The sequence below is a fragment of the Sciurus carolinensis genome, chromosome 9 (assembly GCF_902686445.1).
Source record: "Sciurus carolinensis chromosome 9, mSciCar1.2, whole genome shotgun sequence".
Lineage (NCBI taxonomy): Eukaryota > Metazoa > Chordata > Mammalia > Rodentia > Sciuridae > Sciurus > Sciurus carolinensis.
Window position 1 is genome coordinate 111,255,088 of NC_062221.1, and position 12,540 is coordinate 111,267,627.

Here is a 12,540-nt window from a genome sequence, read left to right on the forward strand (position 1 = left end):
TTCATATAAAAGAAGAGCTGAATAATTTAAAACATGTGGTACCATTAGACAAATGAAGAAGAAGTATATTTAGTAGCATTCAAACTTTTATGAAATCTTACATTGAAAAATATAAGCTTTTTCAACAAAATATCCTTTCACTTATATCCCAGTGGATATAGCCCTTCTATATGATATTATGTCTTAGAACAATGTAAGTATATATAGTATTTTGCTGCTGACCACTTTGGGCAAGGCAAGATGGATGCAGCATTGAAAACATATTTGTATATTCAAAACAAATCCATCACAATACTTAGCCTTGTGTAATCTCTAAAATAAAGTACAATATTTATGTATAACATATATACTATATATGATAGTATAGTTGCCTCTATATAGTCTTTTATAGGAGTGGTATTCATGAGAGGCAATAGAAAGAAAAATAAGGTGATTATAGTAGCAGTGTTAAAATTTTGGCTTAGACAAACTCTTGGGTCCTATAGTATAAGTTCAGTTTTCTACATGAAGAGAAAAAAAGAAGTTACCCTAATGTCTTTTTCCTTTTCCTTTTTTTGCAAGTGGTTAGGGAACAGGATGAAAATATAACCAGGAGCAAGACAACAGACTAATATCATAAAGTCATGCTTCATCCTAACTGGTGAGATTTCTTTTAATTTTGTCAGTGTCCAGTAGAAAAGGAACTTTTCCTTTCATTATTGAATTTGCTATTTTAGTTGCCACCTCAAGCTGGATTTCAGATATGTTTCCTTAAGAAATGAAAAGGTATTTTGAGTCCATGATATTAAAAAGAGAAAAAGAAGAACCCGTGGTGAAGAAATCACATTCAAATAAATAAAACACGTCTCTTTTTACTGTAGTCTAAAATAATTTCAAAAAACTTAAGGCTTCATTGCCTTAGAGGAAATGTAATTTATCCAACGAGATCTTTATTTATGCAAAGCCAATGAAGAAGTTGAAAAATAGAGGAAAATTGTGTTTATAAATATGCAGTTTGTGTGAAGTCATTTTAAAGCCATTTTAAAAAATGCTACTAGATAATGAGATATTTGATTAGACTTTATATGCCAGGCGATCTGTTGTTTACTAACTTAACTTTGTTTCTAATTTTATATTTGCCAAGTCAGCAAAGGGAGTTATTTTGATGGTACACTCCATTTTACAGTTTATTTTTATCATATTTTTGAAATGAAAAACAACTGAAGAGATCTGTTTCAGATATTGATTGTAAAACTGCCTTAAATTTTCACCAGTTGGCTAAAATGAGCATAATGATACAATTTTAGCAAAAACATCATAATAAAACTTCTTTATTGCATAGCAAATTGTCTATCTGAAAAAAAATCAGCAGGTGGATGTTTTCAAAATCAGCAAATTAAACTAAACTGTGTCCCTGCATTAAATGGATAAAAATGGACATGGCCTCTTGGGTCATTTGACCCTGTTCTAATAAAACAATCCAGAGAAAGGCTGAACATTTCATTTATATGCATAGAGAAATACGCACGGAAAAAAAATGTCATAGATAATTTTTTTTTCCCCTGTTAACCTCTTAGCTTGAGAAATTCCAACTGCTTTTCCTAATGGTAAAATATGTTGTTAAATAACATTTTACTCTATATTATTATGTATTATGAAGAATTTTTTTCCTTTAACCTGATTTTGAGGTTTCAGTTTTAGATGAGTGATAAATTCATACACACAGAACAAACATTCTAATCCATCTACAAGCTCCAGATTAGAGGAGAAATCATTTAAGTTTTGCTGATTTGAAAAAACAATCATTTTAAAAATAAACAATGCTTTCTACTTGTAAGTTAGCTTTAGACATCCATACTTGAGGAGACTGCTTTGTTAAATAAAATGTTAAACCTGAAACTTTCAACAAATTATGAAAACAATTAGGTGGGAAAAACCTTTAAGCAAACAGAACACTTCATGTCTCATTCATCCAAGCATTGAACTATAAAAGGAACCCTGTTGCTTTTACAAACAAACAAGTCTTCACATTTTCACACCACTTGTTTAGTCAGCAAATATTTTTCTGAATAGAACATTTCTGGTGGGTTGTTTATTTTTCCCCCCATTTACTTTAGAATCACACACACATACACACACACACACACACACACACACACACACACACAAACTTTGGAGATAATGGTCAAATGAATTTTGTTTTGGCAAAGACCTGGCTATTTAAAAACAATCATATGAAAATCACCTACGGAGTGTGTAGATTAAATAAAGAGTTTTCATTGTTTTGCATCAGATCAGATATAATTAGTATATAATTTGGTACATATATATATATATGATCACAGTCCCTTATGATCTTTTACCTATGAGGAGTGAAAATATTTTTAAGCAAGTAACTGATCAATTTTTAAAAATATTTTGCATCTACAATCACGGTAGAATGTGTGGAGGAGAAAGCTCCGAGTCAGGTGGAATAGGAATGGAGCAATCAAGAAGAACAAAAGTACTGTATTTTCAAGGAATACAGAATGTCTGTCTCTTAGGAGTCACCTGGAGGCAACTGAGTTTTGTATGATTTGAAGCTTATATGCAGGTCTGGCAAAAAACATTTTTCCATACCAGATGGTGAAGCAACCTGAGTATTCTGACACAATATGTTATACCTCCGAACTCCTCCAAACCCTTCTGCTAATCTTACAAAAATTTCTGGGGGCAAAGCTGCATATGGGTAGAAGTACAACTAAATAGGGTGAGATGAACCTGACTGGGATGAACACTTGCAGCCAAACTCCTGGGTTGGAGGCTCAGTTAACAGTGAAAGAAAGTGTGAACAGGAGATAAACTTGTCCATGTTTGTTCAGAGTCCTATGAGAACAAATAGGGTCCTGGTAATGTCTGTTTGGAGAGGGTAAGTGTTCACTGTCAGGACTTCACTTGGTATCTGGGACATATTTTACCTCCTGTGATCAACGTGCTCTACCCAGAAGTCAGTTAATTCATTGTAGTGCACTGTGGGTTTAGTAATGCTTTCCTTCAAGTATAAGCAATTCCAGTGAGTCTATAAACGAACATTATTCCATGACTGAGAAAGTGCACAATGCCTAGAAAGTGAGTTATCACAGAAGCAGCACTACTGCAATTACTTAAGCCAATGAATTTCACAAATCACTCTCTAAATCAGATTATCAGGAGGCTGGAGCTCCTCTGTTATTCTTTGTTCACCTTTGGAAGCAGGATTAGCTTTTATTCAGATTGCTTTTTTGAATGCTGGAATAAAAAAGAATTTCAAAACAATATTCTACTAGTATAAAGTGACAGACTGGTGAACAGAAAACATGAGTACCTTCAAAACTGATGCCATTTAAAAGCATAAGTAGTTGAGAGCAAATGACTGGTTTACATCCTTTCTAAGATTAACTTTTAAGCTATAAACTGTTTATTTTCTTCCATGTTCTATTTTGTTAAGTAAAAATTAATGTCATTAGATGATCATTATTTGCAACCCAAATTTGGAAATAGTTTTATTTCAATTAATGATAGAAAGGGCATGTAATGTAGACATCAATGTAACAATAAAAGCGGAATCTATCATTTTGATTGTGAGTTCACTTACCAAAAACAAAATATTAGTCTCCAGATTCAGTTATATCTGACACCTTAAGTCTCTTACCTCGGACGGTGAGGGTAGCGGAGGCTTCCACTTTTCCCACCCGATTCTCAGCAATACACATATAGGTACCTTCATCTGTGCTCATGGCCTTCTTAATTCTCAGAGTATAATCATCTTTGATGTCATACCTGCATGGAATAGGAGCTGGCCTTATTAAATAGAATTGGTCATATAGACAATAGCACTAAGTATTCATCACCATTATTCTCTTTTTATGCTATATTTTACCTAAAGGCAAACACATACACACTATTTAGTCACAAAAGTACAATTATGGTTATTACTAAAAAGATTATGGTTATTACTAAAAAGATCATTAATTTCACACCTGATCTCTAACTGTTTATCAGTCATTCGTTTTATGTTTGTGTACAACTCTTGCTACTTTAAAACTATCAAAGGCATTGTTACTACTTTCAACTTTCTTTGGTAGTTCTTTACTAGGAAGGAAAATTGTCTACATTTTAGTTTCTCAGTGAGTCATATTTTATTATTTTTAAGTAACACTGTATTCAATAATCCGATCTATTTTTAAGTTGTGCATGACACTGGCTTCTTGGCAAATTGAAAAAAATGGATATTATTTTTAAAAATGAAGAGGGATCATAATTCCTTTTAAATTAACAACATGAACTGTTGTAATATCAACGCTTGAAATCATTTTTAGAAATGCACATCCTTGGCTCTGTCATATGCATTTATTGTCTAACTTCCATTTTTTCAATCTGTACACTAACAGATTGGTCCAAAATTTTTAAAATTTTAACATGAATTTGGGTGGGGGTACTTGCAGTAAATATACTCTTCTTAGATTCTAAAAAAATAAAATTGAATTAAAAAATGTAAAAAGCTATTAGTTTGTTATTCTTTTCATATCTGATCTTTCCTTGTGAATTTCACTATTTTTTTCAACTCACAATTTTGTAATAGCTTCTGCTAAGTCACATTGTCTCTTTCTCATACATTCCACAATTAGACCCATGTTTCTAAAATATTATTTTAATTGATTCTGTCTGCTTGAAACTAGCTGTGACATTTTATTGTTTTTAGGAAAAAAAAGCAATTATTTTGGAATAGAATTCAAAACTACCATAATTGGATATATTTTACCTCTACCTTTAGCTAAGAGAATAACAGCTTAACTTTATTAGAGGCTAAAACACAGACTATTTTATTGACTTTGGCATGACCAAATGCAATGTCTATGTACCATTTATGCCAACTAAACCTTACTCATACTGCTCTATCCTTTAATTATAGTGGTTGGTCTTCTCTGCATATTTTGCTTAACAGTTCTGCTCATTTACTGTGTCATGATTCCTTAGAAAAGACTTATCTACTGTTCTTATTTGAAGTCTTCTATATCAGGTGATTAAAGTCAGTTGTTCTTTGAAATTCATTGATATACAAAATGATTCCACAAGTACATTCTGTATTGCCATCCATTTTAATGAAGACAGAGACCTTGTCCATTTTATGCAGTATGATATCCACATTCCCAAACATTGAGCTATTAACAACCAACAGCATAACCAAGAGATTAAGAGCATAGACTTAGAAAATGGCCAAATTTTAATCATGGAATTTGCCTTTTTCTATGCTTAAGTGGGCAAAATACTTAAAACTCTGGGTCTCAATATTCTTATGAACAAAATTGTACTAATATCTATGTCAATAGAATAAGTGTGGGCTTTAAATAAGGTATGACATATAAAGTACTTAAAACTGGCACACAGAAAGCACATTTTATGTCAGATAATTAGAGATACCTAGAGATCAAGAAATACTGATTGAAAACATGATAAAGCCTTGCTTGCTTCCTGCTAATTTAAAGGCCAATTAAATATGAATGACTTCAAGACTGGTAATTTACCATATTTGCCTATTAGGAGTTTTGTATGGTCTATGTTTATAGTTTAGGACACATCCTAATCTAGATAGATAAAAGAGACATAATACAGAGAAACCTTTTCTGATTAATTGTGTTAATGAAAATGTAAGAACAATGATTTTTGATGACTTCAGAGAATGTCTAGCAAAAATAATTTTCCTACAATTATCTGCATGTTCTGCATGACATGCTCCAATATATAAGCACTGAATAAAAAATATGTATTTTTCAGGCATTTCCAAATCATCTAAAAAAAAAAAAATCTGTATTCCTGGCTATAGTTTTGCCATTGGTTGTTAATATGTGTTTTTCAGGAAGTTTCTTCACTGTTATATAGCTGAGATTTCTCAAAAAGTTCTAAAAGAGGGGAGACCAATTTGATGATCTACAAGTTTTTTTCTGGATCAAAAGACATGTGGAACCACAATTCTAAGTTAACACAAGATACTCGTACATTATTTCATTGAGAAAAATAATTGTATCATTGCCTCACAATTGAAAAAGATACAATTACACACATTGTTCACAGCATTCTCAAAGCAATGTTCTGAACCAGGAGCCTTCATTTTATACATGAGGAAATTGACAGTCCAATTAAATGACTTGTCCAATGTCCTTTAGTTACTAGGGAGAAAAGTCAGAATTCTAACCCTGACCCTGAGCATGCCATTATTCCCACTCCATGTTCCCTGCGGGGAAACAGTTTGATTTTTATTTTTTAAAAATTTCTCTAAAAAAGCATAAAAATTATACATAATAATGTATTACCATGTGAGATTTTGATACGTGTATGCATTGTGTTAAGTTTAAAGCAGGTTAAAATGTCTATCGCTTCAGAATTCTATCATTTCTTCATGGTGAAAACACATTCCATATCCTTTCTTGTAGCTGTTTGAAATATGCACTGCATAAATGTTACTCATAGTCATCATTTAATTTATAAATGTAGACAGAAGACATGTAAGAATTAACTACATAATATAGATAGAAGTATAATTTCATATTTAACAAATAGTTATATTTTTGATGAAATTTTATTTCATATTACAGAAATTCACTATACAGATGCAGAATGAAAGGAAAGCACAATGTGGAATCTCTTGGTTTAGTAGGTAAAAGGGCTGCCTTCAAAATTACTGAAACCTAAAATTACTCTGTAATCTGAGTTTCTGAGCTTTCTATTCCCCCTACCTTTTTTTTTTTTTTTTTCTTTTTGGTATCAGGAATTGAATCCAGGAACCCTTAACAGTTGAGCCACATCCAAGCCCTTTATAAAAAATTTTAATTTTGAGACAGAGTCTTGCTAAGTTGCTTAGGGCCTTGCTAAATTGCTGAAGCTGTTCCTCAAATTTGTAATCCCCCTGCCTCAGGCGCCTGGGTTGCTGGGATTGCACCTGTGCTCTACCATGTCAGACTATTTTTAAAATTGTTTTAAAGAGGATGAAAACAAGAATAAGAATACAAACACTGCATTTGCTATTTTAAAGGTAGTTTTTATTCCTTTATTAAGTTCACCATGATCAGAGATATAATATACTGTGCATTCTCTTCTATGATAACAGTTTTCCTTGAGAAATATCAAAAATAAAATATTGCTTAGGATGAATATGACACATTTATATTAGCTAATAAAAAGCTATATTTCAAAGATGTTGTGTTTTTACAGGCAAATAGTAAACCTAGTATTTTCTAATTGTATAACAGGTTTTCAGACACAGACTGTGAAAAAAAAAAAAAAAAAGGAAAAGGATAACAGATCTGGTAGAATGAAGATTCTTGTTAGAAAACTTACAGGTGAAGAGAATATATGCACCCATGTATGGAAACCAGGAAGACAGGCATATTTTGGAGTAGAAAGAGGTTTGGGGGTATGTGGAGAGCCATCCTTATTTATCAGAATCAGACTAGGTCGAGCCATGGGATGCAGATGTCCTGCTTCTAGGAACTGGTTACCACAGAGGAATGTCCCAGATTGCTGGGAAGCATGTGGTGCTGGGTGGGAGTGGTTCCCTGTCTGATTCTGTGGTGGTTTCCCTGAGAAAATGGCTCCACTAACTCCACCCTATCCTGTTCATCACAGAAGAAGCTCCTCCCAGTCTTGGCCCCCTTTACCTGTGTGTCATAAATAAAAGAGAGTTGGGCTACTTCATGTTGTTAGAGGCCAGAGCTGGGTATGGCCAAACCCGTCATGTCCCCTCTCATTTAAAAAGATTATTGGTTCTTGTGTGTTTACTGATTAGATAAGTTTATGAGTAATTGATTGATTTATAGCCAACATCGTCTTCCAGCAGTTAACCCTCTCCTTATCCACATGGGATGTGTCTGAGAGATCCCCACAGGGGTATTTATTTATTTGTTTATGACACTGGGGATTGAACTCAGGGGTACTTTACCATCAAGCTATATCCCCAGCCCTTTTTATTTTTATTTTTTGTAAATTTTGAGATAGGGTCTCACTAAATGACCCAGGCTGGCCTTGGTCTTCTGAGTCACTGAGATTACAGGCATGTGCCATTATGCCTGGTTTGTGTAATAACTTTAAATGATCTTTCATTTCATAGTGCCTGCTGTAGTTCACAGGAATTAATAGATGCTCATTTCCAATTATCTCATTTTAATTTTCCCATGATAATCATTGGAATTTTAGATTATAATGAAGATTTAAATATTTTACTCAAGAAATAAAAAAGTCATATATCCTACACTCTGGACATTGCATCAGAAGTTGGGGTACCTGCCTTCAAAGGCTTTAGAGCCTAGTGAAAATCCTCAGCAGAAAGAATGATGTCTGCCTTCACAGGACTAGGCTAGATGAGAATGTGTGTTATCAACTAACACATACTTCCCCAGCTGCAAGGTCTGATATTCACATATGTACTGTTCTTTCCCAATTACAAATAACTGCTACAATATACTAGTCCTGTTACACAGGGGTGTTGCAATTTAAAACAGAAGACAGAAACAAACTTTGAAGATTCTCAAATTTGGGGAGGTTCAGAAACTTTCTTTTCTTTTATTCTTGTAACTTTTGTATTGGTGCATTATCATCATCCATAATAGAAGGATGCATTATGCCATATTCATACATGCACAAAACATAATTTGATCCATCTCAGTCTCTAGTACCTTCCCTTGAATGATCTTTTCTCACCAGATCTTTGTAGGAGGAAACATTGCAACCATAATCAGCATTATGAATTTAGATTGACATACTTTGAGTATGTAAAAGGTGATTAACTCCTCAGGTTAAAAGAATCATTAACAATTTACCTTCTCTAACCATCCATCAACATTTGAATTCTATCTGCAACATGCAGTCAACCAGTGTTCCAGCTTATTTTGCCTTATTCCATCTTTGAACAGCTGGAAACATTAGATGATCTTCCATATGTGATAACAGAAAACATTTCTCTCAAAATTTCAACTATAGTGCACTCTCATTTGCAAGACCACCTTTTGAATTTTAGGTTTCTTGCTAATTATCTTAACTGTAGGTCAAGTAATTCCTAACAATAACGACCTATATATTTTGATAGTAATTATGTAATTGAAGCATTGTTAGGTAAACTAAGAGCATCAACACAAAATCATTAACTGACAAATATACATCTGTGATGTCACCTCACTGCAACTACCCAATGCTTCTCATTTGTCACATAGAATAAAACCTATTTATGTTCTTCAAGGCCTTAAACAGGTCCTTGTTCACCTCTTCAACTTCATGTTCATCTTGTTGATAACCACATGACTCTTTTTTCCTTGTTCAACACCTAATCGGTTGCCACTGTCTTTTTATTACTGCTATAAATTCAAGTAATTTTTTTCCTCTACATTTTCATTTCTCACTTTCTTTGATCATCAGGATAAACAAAACATTATTTCACCAGAGATGTCTTTTCTTCTTAAACAATGTAAAGTTCTGTCCACCACCTGTTACTTTAAAAATTACTTTGATTTCTTTTTGTTCTGATTTACAATTTATAAAAATAAATATTTATTTCGAGTGTGTGTTTTGGCCAAGTAAAATTTTGATACCATTTAAAAATCTGACATTTTCACATGAAAATTTGAATTTTTAGAATCAGGTCTCTTAATCCAAAGTAAAAGGTATTTCTGCTTTGTCACTTCTCCTGTACAACCTTAGTACAGTTGTGCAACCTATGGCTGGGTACCCTCCTGTTGCTTTTCACACACTTGAACCACTGTGCCAGTCTCTAGTCTCAACCCCAACAATACCCTCAACAAACACATGAGGCTCAAACACATCCCAGTGACATCACGAGCACGGACAGTCTCACAGCTGTGATCAGATTAGTGCTTATCTGCAAAGCTTGAGGTATATGAGAACTGGTTCTAAAGAAATTATGTCTAACTAACTTCAAAACTTACAAAGGAAGTATGTGGCTCATTAACTACTTTAACATTTAGACAATAAGGCAACACATGACAAAGTTCCTTTCCCAAGCCCACACATAGAGGCAGTTATATTTAGAAGAAAAAACTCACACAAGTATCTATTACTTGTCTCTTCTTTCTCTAATGGGTTGGGTTATCCCGGAGACAAAAAGTTGCTACCTAAAATTACATATTTGACAAGCAGTTAGGTGTCAAATATTTCCACAGGTCCAAGTCAAATAAATGTAGGCTTATTTCTTATATTTCATTCTGTCTGGGTAAATTAGTACATGCTTAATTGTAATCTCATTTATGCTTTACACCATTACTTTAGGTAATTGAGGTATTCATTTTTCTCCAAAAGAAAATATTGACAGAGTTATATGAAAAGTTATGGGTAATAATTTCCCTTACATTTAGAGATCTTTACAGTGTACAAGGTTTAACATGATTCTACAATAATAAATAACCTGGATAAAATGCAACTTTACAAAAGAAGTTGTCTTAGTCTGTTGTCTAAAGTTAGAAAGGGACTGGAAGACTTTATATGTTTGTTGCTGTGTGTGTGTGGATTGGATAAGTATGTCCATATGTACTGGTGGTTTTGTGTTCAGGGTTTCCAAAGCTCCAGAAACTCTTTATGAACATTTTGCTCAATATTATTCTAAAATAAATGGTAACCCTAGGAGGTTCATAAATGTTTTTACTAATATATACATGCTTTAACCTGATTCTTAATATGATCTATTTATTTAACCTGATTAATTTATTTAACATGATTATTAATAGGAGACACTTAAATTTTGCTCTCAATTGCTTTTGGCCTTCTTTAAATAGTCTGGAATAAATCTGAACTAACAAGAGCATATTTTAGTGTAATACAGCTACATTGTAACATGGTTTAATTTTATATGTGATCAATATGTACGAGGTAATGCTGACTTTAATTAAAAACAGGAAAAGAAAAAAAGAAACAGATGAAAAAACATTTCTGATGAGGCAATTCTACTAGAAATGGGGTCATTTTCATTGTGAAACCTGCCAGTCTTGGACTTATATAAATGCAGTCATTGTTGCCAGGTTTGATTAATGACAGTTGTACAATCATGTGTTGACAGTCTACACCATGGAGGTACCTTATTTTTTTCTGATATGAAACACTGCTGAAAAATGCAACCCAATCAGATTTGGCCCCTGGACAACATGTGCTATCATCACTGTACCGTGAATTGAGATTGATTGGTAACCAGCTGTGACAAAGTGGGAAAAGAAGCTCTGTTTTTATGTGGGTTTTTCTTTCCCCAGTTGGAAGAAAGAAAGAAAGAAAGAAAGAAAGAAAGAAAGAAAGAAAGAAAGAAAGAAACCAAATTGTGTCAAAATCATTACCATCTGTTCAGCTAAATAATAAATAAAACAAAGTAAATTTATCTTAATACTTAATATAACAGTTTGTATGCAAAGTTATGTTTTGTGTATGATCTTGTATTTGATGAATAAACCTAAAAGTGCTTCAAAAGAGAAATATTAGTATTCATTCTTTCAGGAAACAAAGCGCCACATTATAAAATCATTTCTAACTTTAAAACATTTAAGTAAAAGAAACTATTTTATTTCTTTCTCATAAAGAAAATTGTTTGCATACTAGGGGGAAGAATTTCTATAAATCTTAATTTACTATTAAAATATCAAGAAAGACCCGAAAGTGGACAAAATTTTATAACATAAGCACATTTCATTCATTACTCATACTTTGTAGTTCCCAGGCTATGTTAAGCCTGTAGGGTAGGAACTTCTCATGATTTTCTTGCTTTTATAAATATAATTCAGATAATTAGGTACTCCCAAGCTTTCCACAATGGGGGCAGAATTTGGTAAGGAGAAAAAGAAGGAAGGAATACAAACCAAATTTTCTATTACGAACTGGAATTTTGCCATGCTCAGTTCAAGCCTGTGTACCTAATCACCTTGTTTGAATTACGTGAGGACTCTATAAAACCTCCTGGATGGCAATTCTCATCTCAAAAGCACCTTTGTTTTCCATGGAAGGAAATTTATTTTCTCAACCTTCTTAGTGTTTGAAAACACCTACTACTTCTTATTATAAGATTTCTGGCTTCAATTCCTGAGCAAGTGTTTTGCATTAGCACTTAAAATTTTATTATGCATCTGCTTTATTAAACATTAAGTTGGCCAATGGTAAAAAGTATGAATTGAATCAGGAAACATTTAATGTCTATGTAGGGAAATGTTTCTAAACATTTGGAGAGATACAAAGGTTTGTTTTCAATTTTCAAAATACTTCCCCTGAACCCAAACAGCTAAAGATCACCCTAGACCTTTTAGACTCTTTCAAAAAATTAAAGTCTAATAATAGGCCTCTCATAATTCCACAGTTTCAAGGAAATTTTCACTATAGAGCTTTATATAAAAATGTTGCAAAGTCTGTTGCTTTTCTTTCAACACAAGGATTGTTTGATATGTATGTCACTTACTGAGCTTATGAAATCATTCATTGATTATTAAGTCACACTGATGAGCTAATTTCCACCGTGCCATGTTATGGACACTTAGGTACAGTCATTTAGAACTCAGTAAAAATGTCTCT

At 32.9% G+C, this 12,540-nt stretch overlaps 1 protein-coding gene across 13 annotated transcripts in view; it reads right to left on the reverse strand.

Moving 5' to 3' along the window:
• Robo2 (roundabout guidance receptor 2) overlaps positions 1–12,540 on the reverse strand; it is a 1,215,662-nt gene that overhangs the window by 120,705 nt on the left and 1,082,417 nt on the right. For all 13 annotated transcript variants that reach the window (XM_047564678.1, XM_047564674.1, XM_047564667.1 and 10 more), the window contains exon 6: positions 3,650–3,777. In XM_047564678.1, coding sequence (XP_047420634.1) covers positions 3,650–3,777 — 128 coding nt within the window. The remainder of the gene's footprint in view (positions 1–3,649; positions 3,778–12,540) is intronic.